The sequence below is a fragment of the Coccinella septempunctata genome, chromosome 1 (genome assembly GCF_907165205.1).
Source record: "Coccinella septempunctata chromosome 1, icCocSept1.1, whole genome shotgun sequence".
NCBI classification, from domain to species: Eukaryota; Metazoa; Arthropoda; class Insecta; order Coleoptera; family Coccinellidae; genus Coccinella; species Coccinella septempunctata.
Window position 1 is genome coordinate 69,546,962 of NC_058189.1, and position 13,485 is coordinate 69,560,446.

The 13,485-nt window shown below is 39.7% G+C and overlaps 1 protein-coding gene across 1 annotated transcript in view; it reads right to left on the bottom strand.

Moving 5' to 3' along the window:
• Positions 1 to 13,485, bottom strand: part of LOC123309788 (follistatin-related protein 5-like) — a 138,064-nt gene that overhangs the window by 16,485 nt on the left and 108,094 nt on the right. Inside the window, exon 8 of the mRNA XM_044893058.1 lies at positions 3,604 to 3,888. Coding sequence (XP_044748993.1) covers positions 3,604 to 3,888 — 285 coding nt within the window. The remainder of the gene's footprint in view (positions 1 to 3,603; positions 3,889 to 13,485) is intronic.

Sequence of the window (13,485 nt, forward strand, 5' to 3'; positions counted from 1 at the left end):
TTTCGGGGGAGGATCAATTATGGTATGGAGTATGGAATATCTTTGACTGCTCGCACAGACCTAGTGGTCGTTGATAATGGAGCTATGAATGCTGATAAGTATATAAGGAACATTCTTGAAGAGCATGTAGTGCCATTTGCCCCATAAATTGGTGAAAATTTCATTTTTATGGACGATAATGCCAGACCCCATTGTGCGCGCATCGTTCAGGAGTACCTTGAAGAGGTTGAAGTCTCTCGAATGGAATGGCCAGCAAGAAGTCCAGATCTCAAACCGATTGAGCAGGTTTGGGACAACCTCAATAGATGGCTGAGAAGTTCAGAAAATCATCCAGCTACTCTTAATGACTTAGGAATCCAACTCCGAGAAATCTGGGAAGGATTAGATTTTAAGATCACACATTTTGAGTAAGAACCATCGTTGCCGAGCTGTTTTTAACGTAAGGGGTGGAAATACCAAGTATTAAATCACTTATCAGCATTTCAGTATTTTAAAAATTGTTCATTTCTCTTCTATCACATAAGATTCGTTGAAATCCTGAATTTTTCTTCCATTCAATATGTCTTGTTTCGTTCAAAACCTTCCCGAGAGAACATAAGAAATGAGTAATAAAGTCAATGTAGCGTTAACATTCATTAAAATTGAGATTTTCAGAATGTACGTTAATTTTTTTGCGCAGTGTAGTTCAAATCAAAATTTCGCCCTCCTGTGATCGCCAGCGCGGCTACTGGCAAAAACATGAACCACCTATTGGTACATATTTTAGGGAACAAATAACCTGTGGTCTCAGAGCAGCCATCGTTCTCCTTCTCCCTACTCTCCATTATTATGTTTGTCATCGCCGTAGAATGAGATCCAATCGTTCCTTTATTTGTGGTGATATCAAAATTCCATTCCGAACGATTAGGTCGCCAAAGAGACCGACCTAACGATGAAGTAAGTTGTCGATTCATTCGCGACTTTACCTTTCATCGAGACAAGTCCTCAAAGCCGTTATATTAAATTTCGGCAGATATTGGCGGCAAGTCATTGTAATTCCGGAATATCTCTTGTAACCCCCTTTAGGCTCCGGCGATTATAATGATTAAATTGGGTCTCGACTGTGGGGCGATATTAAGGATTGAATAATTTCATTAAATTCCAAATTGAACTCTGTGATAACGATATAATGAAAGTTTGGTCTCAGATACCCGGAATATTTGCCAGTTTGCATTAATGAATGATATTCTTCGTCGGTTATTGTGACTCTCCCATGAAATTCTCCCCTGTGTACCACTTCTCGCAACTCTGGAATTATACACATTTTCTGTGGGGGTTTATTAAAGTCTGAATTTTGAAGGGGTTCTGCGAATTTACTTCTGACGAGTGGGCACCAGATATCGACAAAATTAAACATGGAGAAAAGCGGAAATAAACTGAATTAGAAGAAACCTATAGCCAGGTACTCGAATGAGTATTTGAAATATAATTATTGAATTAATTTCCTCTGAGAATATCTGACGGAGTATGGGTACTAATAGTCGATATTTTGGAACCGAATTGTCTTTCACTAGAGAAAAACTGATGGATTCGATTGACTGTTAGGGATCATGAGAAAGGAAGAGAAAATGTAGCAAAATATGTAGATCATTTTATATCGCATGAAATACACTGTGCAAAAAAATTAACGCATAACTTATTTTTATGTTCTCTCGGGAAGGTTTTGAACGAAACAATACACATTGAATGGAAGAAAGATTCAGGATTTCACCGAATCTTATGTGGAAGAAGAGAAATGAACAATTTTCAAAATACTGAAATGCTGCTAAGAGATTTAATTTCCACCCCTTGCTTTAATTACAGCTCGGCAACGACGGTTCATACTCAAAATGAGTAATCTTAAAATGTTCTGATCTAATCCTTCCCAGATTTCTCCGAGTTGGATTCCTTAGTCATTAAGAGTAGCTGGATAATTTTCTGAACTTCTCAGCCTTCTATTGAGGTTGTCCCTGCTCAATCGGATTGAGATCTGGACTTCTTAATGGCCATTCCATTCGAGAGACTTCAACCTCTTCAAGGTACTCCTGAACGATGCGCGCACGATGGGGTCTGGCATTATCGTCCATAAAAATGAAATTTTCACCAATGTATGGGGCAAATGGCACTACATGCTCTTCAAGAATGTTACTTATATACTTATCAGCATTCATAGCTCCATTATCAACGACCACTAGGTCTGTGCGAGCAGTCAAAGATATTCCACCCTATACCATAATCGATCCTTCCCCGAACCTGTAGTATTCAGGAAATTGCACTGAGCATATCTTTCATGTAGACGTCTGTATACAAGGGAACGTCGATCACAATGGTAGAGGCGAATCTAGACTCATCTGTGAAGAGAACTTTCTCCCAATCGGCCTCTTCCCAATGGATATGCTATCTCGCTAAATCCAAACGCGCCCTTCGATGGGCTAGGGTAAAAGCTGGGCCTCTTGCCCCGACACGAGGCCTTAAATCCTATTCTCTGAGGCGATTTCTTATTGTCTTAGTGCTAATTTGCACCTCATGAGTTTGCTCAAGCTGAATTTGAAGGAGGCGAACGGTTGCAAACCGTTGTCTCAACGAAGAAACTCTCAAGTAACGTTCTTGAATGGCAGTTGTTACCCGTCGTCTACCCTGTCCTGGTCTTCGGACATTCATACCTGTCTCCCTGAATCGGTGCAACACTCTGGACACACTTGTATGGGAAACTCCAAACCTTTCTGCAATTCTTGTGTATGTCCACCCTCCTTTTCGCAAAACTACCGCTTGGGCACATTCCATTCGGGTCAAATGCGAAGTTTTCGAGCAATTTGATATTCAAAAATAAAAAATATCTGTGATACTCAACAAATTGAGTAATTTAGCTGAATGCAACTCTGTTTAAAAGATTCGCAGATGTGTAGTGTCATAGATAAAGCTTGTTAATCTAAAGGGAATTTTGTTCCTCTAGGGTTAGCATAGTTTATAATGAAAACTTAAAATGGCTATATCCTTTTATCAGGGCCGAATCGGAAAAAATGGTGTACGAACAAGTGTATCTTTTGATCTCAACAATTTACTGTTAAAATATTTGTACGAATCAAAGACTCAACCACAATATATACTGCTCCAAAATTAAATCGAATATTCAGAGAAACTTTTGGCACGAATTTCAGGTATTGTTCCACATGCCGTATAGCGTATAGGCGTATATTTGCGTAATACAGACTCATAAAATGGCCTTTATGACGCTTAATAGCTTGATTCAAAAAATTTCAAGATACTCATTTGTAAGTGTATGATTCCGTATATGCGATAATGGAATATTGCAGCTTATCTGGGTTGTGTCAGTGTGTCAGTTGTGGACTAATTGTCACGAGTTTAAGATTCTTCAAGGAGCCTCTCCATTTGAACATTTAGTGTGTTAGTGAAGTGTAACCAGTAGAGCTTGAAATCGCTTTCGTATTGTTAGGAGTGCTTCATATGCACCTGGGAGTTGAAGGTTGAAGAGCAGGAGCTACAACCGTCCCCCAGATCGGCTAATACAGTTAAGTGCACGCCGAATTCCCCCTTCCACAGCATCAGATAATATTATAAACTCACTGTGCACGGTGAGCACATGCGTTTGGACCACGTCCTTGTTACGCTGCGCGTGGCAAGTGTAATTTCCGGCGTGCTGCAGCTGAATCCTGGTCAGATACAAACTGCCGTCGCTAAACACTCGAACATCCTCCTCGTTGATTGATGACAGGTCCAGCTGGTTCCTCCTCCAAACGATGGGAGGGATGGGGGATCCTGTCACATCGCACTTGATCTCTACATTATCCCCCACTCTGGCGGTCAGATGGTTGGTTTCGAGGGCCTTGTCCAGAGACACAACCGATACACCTGAAAAAGTCAACACATTGAAAAATCTGTTCAATCAAATCTTTCACAAAATATCGAATTCAGATCGATAAGCTTTGAATAAAATAAGGTCCTTCTTTTAACAGTTCTTCGCCAAACAGTACGTGCCATTGTTGTTCTGCCCAGAGCTATCTTTCGAAAGGATACATTCAAAAGTTGTGAATAAATATTAAAGCAAAAACAACAAATTCAAACAATATTTTTTTAACTACAATTATGGCCATTATGGATATGAACAGAGAATACTCTCAGTGAAAAATCGGCTACATTTAATTCAAAGGACCCTGTGACATCCTTAAATATATCATTCCCCCAGGACTTCCACCACCTTCGCTTCGGATAAGACCAACGACAATAAACAACGAGCGTGTTGACCCTTACGAAAAAAAAAAACAGCCGGAAGAATCCCACGTGTTCTAATACGATTACCTGTATTCGATTCGAATCCTCCAGGACCTGTAAAACGAAATAGCAGGAATAAAAGAAATGAAAACATGTCCTGTCAAGTCTGCGAACGGTTCTTCTGTTTCCTGTGTCGCCGTACTTGCGTTGTTGCTCAAGTCCTCGGAAGTTTTTGTTTATTGTTTGTTTTCTCGATGGTCCGATACAGTTCTTGTTTTCATTGGCAACTGAGCCCGGAGTTAGAAATTGATAGGAGCGTGGCAAAGAGGCCGGCGAATCTGATATGTTTGTGCGATGGTGAAACTAACGATAATAGGTTGTCTTTTACGGGGATAATGATGGAGGAAGTGATGGCCAACTTTTGTTGTTTTATCGGTGGTCATTACGTTGTGGATTATGGTGTTAGTTTTTCCTGCCTCTTTTCATTACCGAAAGAAGGGTTTCTGGAGAATTATCAGCCTACCCTTCACACTTCTTCCTGGAATGGATGTTTTGCCATGTCATCATAGAGAATACAACTCCAAATATCCCTCCTAAATGACGACTACTGACTATGGCAAAGTGTTTGAAACATGTTAGTCGATACAGAAGGGCCTCAGAATTATTGAGCAGGGGTACTTTTCAGTGGGACTGAACATTAACCCAACCAATACCACAGTAATTCCCTACACTCGGAAAAGAAACCTTGCAACCATACTGCGATGGATGTCATGATTGCGACATCGGCAATGACCTATGGGGCAGTTGTCTGGTTTGCTAAAGCGACACAGATCAAAATACCCTTCAAAGGTTGCCTGTGGAGCTATGGGACCGTAACTAACTAGAGCACTTGAGGTCATCACAGATCTCACACCTCTTCATCTAGAATATCTTGGTAAGGAACAGGTAATGAGAGAATTGAAAGTCAGAGAGCCTATGTCCTCTCTGAACAAGAACATCTCATACCAAGAGATGTGATGTTTAAAAAAGTAAGCATTGAACAGAACATCAACAAAATGCTATGTAAAAGGGAAGAATTTGAAATAGATTAAACTAGAAAAAATTTTGAAGTTAATACTTTTAAATGGTTCACGATAGGGACTGGCGCTATCAAGGATAGTCAATCAGCTAACAAAGCACTGAACACCTATGTCACCGACTTAAAGCTGATATGGGAGTGCCAAAGAAAACTAACGTCCAGTTTCATAATCGAATTTAACGTCACTTTAAGCTTAAAGCTTCCTCTAGTGTCATTTTTAGTAGGGTTCATAAAACTTTAAAATAAAAGGGGCTCTAGGTATGATTATGAAACCGGCCGTTAGGCAATTAAAAGAAGGTTTCTTTAGTGTGGATTTCAGGTCACTTTCAAATCAGAGGATACGAAGAAGCCAACTCACCCTCCAGAAACGTAGCACAAACGCCACTTACTGGCTCAGAGCCTTTCTGCATTACCTACAGGAAAATGCATCTATAAGAAAGAGTTTCTGGAGAAGCAAGAAACCAGAAGAGAACCAAGAGAGAAGCAATCTGAAGGAATCATCCAGGAATAGATCATTCCAAAAATTTCCTCCTCTCGGATCTGACTAAGAATAAGTTACAACTCCTCAATGGTACTCACTGGGCATTTTCGCCTTAGAAAACATATGATGAGAAAGGGCTTATCAGAAAGTGACAAGTGTAGATTCTTTGGTGAAGAGGAGGAAACTCCTGTTGCCTGGCCATATTGAAAACCTGCGCAAGGAATATCAAGGACGAGGAAATTATAGGAGGACACCTTGAAGCCTATTCAAATACTTCAGTTCATTGAAACTTTTAAGCTGGACTGCAAGCTGTAGATGGCGCAATTGTGAAAACAACTCTGATAAGGGGCATAGTAGACCCTAAGGTCGCAGTGGGATGAAACTCCCTTATCAATATTGGCAAAACCAAAATCCTGGTAAGTCCGCCAAAAAGCCTTCAAACAGATATCATCCTGGAGGATAAACCTCTAGAACAGGTTGTTGCGACCACGCAAGATTTTTTCTTTCAATTATTAATTTGTTTTTTTTTTCTATATAAATTTTGTTTTAAAATATTTTCCATTTTCAAATTCAATTCTCTTATAATATTTTCCAAAGCTTTTCAATTCTTTTCAGTCAAAATCACCTAATTTTAAGTATGTTTCAATCCTCCCCCGTATATGCCTTCAAATTTCTCCTTCATCGATGTGAGAGGAATTCATATGTTCTAAAGACACATGTTAAAAAACAATTCAATTCAATTCAAATTGTCAACTGCGAAGTACTTGTGCTCCAGTGTAATATATTTTCAATATTCTACATTCTTCACAATTTTCAAATTTCGACGACTTCAAACTGGAAGATTTTCCGGCATTCAAACCAGATATAGTGAAACTCTGGCCAGAGCGTGAGTGAAACGAGTTTTCATCTAATTACGAAGATTCATCCAACACCCAAGGTTAAGTCCGGAAAAAAGGTAGGATTTGAAGGTATTTTTAAAAACTTGAGAAATTAAATACAGTCCACTTGATCTCAATCCTCCACAGGTCGAGCAGTTCAAATACATGGGAATCTTCATAAACACAAGGGCTAACCTGGACACGGAAATACACAACCGTGTCAATTCAGCATCAAAGGACTTCTGGAAGATAAAGGACTGACTGTTTCAAAATCACGACCTCAATCTGAAGACCAAGACAGCTGTTTACAAAGCAGTGGTCCTCCAAACGCTTCTTTGCGGAAGCGAAAGCTGGACGCCCCACAGGCGACATATTAAACAGCTTGAAAAAATGCAACAACGTCATCTGAGACAAATAATGCACATCAGATGGTTCCACAAGGTTTCAACTGCAGAAGTCTTGCAGCGCGCGAGTTGTATAACAATTTAGACTCAAGTAACGAAGGCCCGACTCAGATGAAGCGGCCACATCCTGAAGATAAAAGACAAAAGACTCCCCAAAATAGCTATGTATGGCGAATTCACAGAAAACCAGGAGGCCAGTATAAGCTGTTCAAGGATATACTGCATCAATCCCTAAAATCAGTTAGTGCCAATCATAACTGGGAACATCTAGCGTTACACAGATGACAGTATAGGTCTTTGGTCCACAGTTATAATGGAGATTCGAGGAGAATATAGCGACGGCCAGATCTGGTTGGTAACTCTCCATGCCCGGAGTGTGGAAGGATTTGTAGGTCATGGTTGGATCTCTTCAGTCACAGGAGGGCACACAGTCACAAGTAGCCCAAATTATAAGTTTGATCGCACCGATAGCTTTGTTCTTTTGAGTCTTTTTGTAGATTTATTCTCGGTAGGGTGATACAGCAATGATGATGAACTCCCTTACGAAACTATAACTGTGACTCTTCAGTCGGATCTGCAGCACCCTCTGTTAAAGCACCAAGTACAAACTTTCAGATTGATATTGTGGAAAAATTTCAAATAACTCTTTTTCAGTGAGCCAAGCAGCTTTGGGCGACCTCAGCACATGGACGTGTAAAGGCTCGCTCTCGTCATGAATCCGAACAAGCAAGCGAGGTCCCAATCAGCAATAACGAACCGGGATCGCCAACAAGGCTAGAAACTAACACGAAAATCAACTGCTGCAGTTTGCATCATTAACGCGGCGATATGAATCCGGCATGCCAGGGAAAATTCCGTGAAAACGAAAAGTCTCAAGAGTTAATGGTTCGAAAACGGTCCATTGGGGCGTTTCAGCTTCTTCGAATCTTCGACATCCATTCGAATCTACTAACGATACTCTCCGGGCGGGACTTTTAATATTTTATGACCGCGGTGATGGCACTGTGTCGTAGGTGCCTATCCGAGCCCGGAACCTCCAAGTTAGAGAGATTGTCATTAGGAAATTCGGTGTAATGTATATCGGGCCCTCGGTCCTTTGAGATGCCACTCAATAATTAGGTGGAAAGTCGGCGGTTTATGGAGTTGCCAGTTAATTTGGGAAAGTTCACGAAGTGATTTCGGGGACTAGTCAAAGTTGAAGAGCTGGATGTTTACTCTTCCGTCGATTAGGATAGTTTTCTTTTGTTGTTCAATCCCATTCGGAGTTCGGGATCTTTGGAATGAATATTTGAATGCCGTATTCGGTCATTGAGCTGAACATACAGGGTGTCCAAGAAGAAAGCTCCACCGTTTATGCTCCACAGTTTCTTTCATCTTTCATTTTGGGCAAAATTCGTCTAGTGGGAGGATTTCGAGAAATGTAGCAGCTAGAAGAAAACGGATGACACATTTTCGAGCTTTTTCGGAGAAACAGAGAATGGTGAAAACCGCAGCCTCCTACGATACTTCGTTTTTGAGTTTGACAATTTCGTAAAGTTCTCATAACTTTGGAGTTACAAATCTTAAACTTGAACCTTCTACAGGCATTTTTTACGTAGAATTCATTTCGAATCATGAGGTGAACTTTAATTTTTTTGAATGCAAACTTTCAATGAAAGAAAAAATCTTTTGCCAGTAGGATTCTACATATAAAAGTGCCTAAGAAGGTTCAAGCTTCAGATCTGTAACTTTAAAGACAAAAAAGTTTTGACAACTTTTCGGAATCGCCAAAATTTCGATTTTTGTTTATAACTCGAAATCTAAAAATGATAGGCCAATTCTCTTTAGAGATTTGGATTAGTCATGAAAAAAGAGCTAGAGAATGTGTAATCCGTTTTCTTCTAGCTGCTATAGTTCTCGAGATCCCCTCAGTAGACAACGAATTTTGCCCACCTTATACTATAGTGTATAATATAATAGTTTTCTCATTATGACCATTTCGTACAATAAAAACACAAGAAATTCAAAAACCCAACTCTTGAAACTAAGTTGGACTTAGTCATATCTAATGAATCTTCGGACGTTTAGTAAAATAAATGTATTCTTTATATCTTCTTGTAAAATGCGCCGTTTTCGAGTAATTCGATGTTCAAAAATGAATAGTATCAGTGAAATTTGAAAAATTGGGTACTTTGGCTGAGTACAACTTTGTTTAAAAGATCCACAGATGAGTAGTGTCACAGATTAGGCTAGCTAGTGTAAAGATAATTCTGTTTTTCCAGAGGTGGCACAGCTCATTATGAAAACTTAAAGTGGCTATATCTTTCCATCAGGGCCGAAAAGGAAAAAATAGTATGGGAAAAAAGTGATTCTTTTGACCTACTGTGAAAATATTTGTACGAGTCGAAAACTCTTACTGCATATTTTTTTCATTGATTTTTCACTTTTCTCAATTTGGTGTCATATGTGCCTATATACCGTAACATAACGTGAATACAAATTCCGTCCTCGAACTCGAAAACTCAAGCAAGGGGAATATTTCTACCTCGCTTACCAATTTCGATATAAAATTCCGATAACTTGCTCATAACCCAACTTATCCCCACTTTATGTTTTATGGATGAGCCCGGGGACCAGAATAGGACAGGGAATGATTGATGATGTCAACTAAGCTAGCACCATCTTGGCGAACATAGGAAAAGAAACATATGTTAGGAAGAGTAATAACGGCCATAAAGTTATCAAGTCGATATTTAAAGTGGAGGAAAATTTATTCGTCAAAAGAGGAGATTAATGCGACTCAATTTCCATAGGAGAATCGAGTTGGCACTCAGTTGATGTTCATACTGTGGAATTTTAGTCATTGGCGATATAACAACAAGTCTCGCTTGGATGCTCATGTATGGGAAGTCCGACAGAGTGGAACTTAAGTTGTATCTGTATATGGTAGCCACTCATTTTTTTGCGTGAAAATATCATGCCCAAATAGGTAACGATAGATAAATAGAGTGATAGTGAGATACACATTTTGAGTACAACAATTCTTTCTTTAGGAACCGAAAATTGGCTCATGTCTTCCTTACCCGTAGGAGAGTTGAACAGGGGGCGAGAGAGACTTGACCATAAGTTTGTTTGTCAGGAAAAACATTGAAAGAAAACAATTTCCAATGACTAACGATCTTCTATGTCAAGGTTTTCATCACCAAATATATGCGCAAAAAAATTAACGCACATTATGGAAATCTCAAATTTATTCTACAACTGAAGGTGATCTCAATGATAATTATTTTTATCAGAATTATGCATGCATATGTTATCCACTTTCAACGGTTTTCTTCAATACAGATGTTTCTCCCAGCAGGAATAAAAAAAGATGATATTATCAGATTTTGAATGTATTGGCTCTATTCTAAAATCAGTTGTTCTCGATCAATTCTAGTGATCAATAGTTTTTCTTTCGTCTGATTTTCTACACTCGATCGCTATGCAACGCGAAACACGCAATTTGACCAAAGAGGAATGTGCCCAAGCGGTAGTTTTGCGAGAAGAAGGGTGGACATACACAAGAATTGCAGAAAGTTTTGGAGTTTCCCATACAAGTGTGTCCAGAATGTTGCAGCGATTCAGGGAGACAGGTATGAATGTCCGAAGACCAGGACAGGGTAACAACTGCCATTCAACAACGTTACTTGAGAGTTTCTTCGTTGAGACAACGGTTTGCAACCGCTCGCCTCCTTCAAATTCAGCTTGAGCAAACTCATGAGGTGCAAATTAGCACTCAGACAATAAGAAATCGCCTCAGAAAATATGATTTAAGGCCTCGTGTCGCGGCAAGAGGCTCAGCTCTTACCCCAGCCCATCGAAGGGCGCGTTTGGATTTTGCGAGAGAGCATATCCATTGGGAAGAGGCCGATTGGGAAAGAGTTCTCTTCACAGATGAGTCTAGATTCTGCCTCTACCATTGTGATCGACGTTCCCTTGTATACAGACGTCCACATGAAAGATATGCTCAGTGCAATTTCCTGAATACTACTGGTTTCGGGGGAGGATCGATTATGGTATGGGGTGGAATATCTTTGACTGCTCCCACAGACCTAGTGGTCGTTGATAATGGAGCTCTGAATGCTGATTAGTATATAAGGAACATTCTTGAAGAGCATGTAGTGCCATTTGCCCCATACATTGGTGAAAATTTCATTTTTATGGACGATAATGCCAGACCCCATCGTGCGCGCATCGTTCAGGAGTACCTTGAAGAGGTTGAAGTCTCTCGAATGGAATGGCCAGCAAGAAGTCCAGATCTCAATCCGACTTAGCAGGTTTGGGACAACCTCAATAGAAGGCTGAGAAGTTCAGAAAATCATCCAGCTACTCTTAATGACTTAGGAATCCAACTCGGACAAATCTGAGAAGGATAAGATCAGAACATTTTAAGATCACTCATTTTGAGTATGAACCGTCGATGCCGAGCTGTAATTAACGCAAGGGTTACGAGTATGTCGCAAACTATTTACGATACCAGTAGCGCGAAATTTGAATTGAAATATTCGAAGTGGTTCAAGTCTCCTACCTGAGCAAGTCTCCCGGACCCCCCTATATTTTCTTGTACTTTAAGTGGGGGGAGACTGATAAGAGAAAATCTGGACAAAACCCAAGACTCATCAAAAATCATTGAAGCTAATTCGGAAAAGTATACTTATCAAATCGTTGTAGAAAGTTTAGACAGTTTTGGACAATTCTCCTGGCCCTCAATACATCCAATAAACGTTGTGCTGCTCTTTTAACTTCCTTTACGTGTAATACTCCGAACACTTATCGTCACTCCCTATAAAACCTCCCCCGAAACAATATCCTCCAACAGCTCAGCAATTTATCCATCGGGATCGTCTGTCTCGCGACATTCTAATGCATTCCCATAGGTTGAAAGGTTCATCGGAGTTGAAGTTAGGGCATTTATTATTCCGAACGAATCGCTGAAACTACTGTTTGAGCGAAATTGAAGGATAACGCCGGCGTAATCTATTACGTTCAAGCAGCTATTTCGGGATCAAATTGTATTAGATCGCTTCGCGAAGCAAGGGTTGTAATTTCCTGGCTAGGAATGGCACTTTCTGACGAGACAATCTGAAAATTTCAACAACGTATAACTCGACAGGAGGGGGCAATCAAGTTTGGAGAAGTTTTAGGATGTCATAAGAAGTTGTGATGTTTTTAAATGTCATAGGCCTAGATGGACCAGTGAATCTTGACATAATTAGTCTATTATTAATCCATTGAACATCACCAAACATATTATAGATTGTAGGTTTCAATGTGGACTTCGCTCATCAGAGCTGACAGATTTTGATTGAAATTTGACCACTCAAGAAATAAACTTTAAAGAGAAAAGTAGCTTGAAATATATCAACAGTACCTATAATAATTCATAATCCTTTATGTCTTCCCCCGTAACAGAAACCCCAATACAATATAAAACTTTTACGAACAACAGGACTACCAATTTCTGTTCATAACCATCGTTTCGAGCTCCAAGTTACAATAACATAAAACCGCATTACGATCCAACGGGAAACAAGTAGAAAACTTACAAGAGCCCTTATTACGTTCCAGATAGACCAAGTCACCAATAACGGTAAGGTTCGATATGGTGTAATGGGTTTTAAATGGAGAATCTAGCAGCAACGACGGAGGTTCATCAAACTTGAAATTGCCGTATCATTCCGGTAATTTATCATTCCGCCTGGTTCACAGGAAAACGACCATGTTCAGGAAGAATTAATGGATCGCAACATCGTAGTCGATTGAATGTGAAGCCCCAGTTTTAGAGTGGGAGGACACGGGGGATGATCTATAATTTGAAGCTCTCGTTTCGTCTTTTAACCAGCTGGATGGTCCATAAATTAACGGCGACAAAGACTACCAGCAATTTCATAAGTCCATCAGATTTAAGATAAGAAGATTGTATCAAGGAGATCGGCTTTGTAAACATTTCAAAAGTTCATTTATGGAAAATCAAATGTTTACTCTCTCATAGCTGCATGTTTTTTTACTCCTCATTTGATTACTTCAGTTTCAGGCAAGTTCTTGTCGTTTGGACTTTTGAATCAGATATTATTTTATGTTCTTACAAACAACTTCGACTCAAAATCTGAAAATTTGTTTCGAAATAATGCTAAGACGTTTTGAGTATCTCCACTCGTCCATCGATATCTAGAAACGTGACCTAAAAACCGAGAAGTGGACGCCCAAGATCTACTCCTGCACAAGATCGGTTTATGACTGCGTCCACCCGCGGAGAGCCTTTGAGTACTTGTCAAATCAAGTACCCTAGAGATTCTAGAGGTCATTGAAAACACTTTTTTCCGAATCCGAATCTGTTTTAAAAGATACAGACTGATGAAAAACCAAAACAAAATG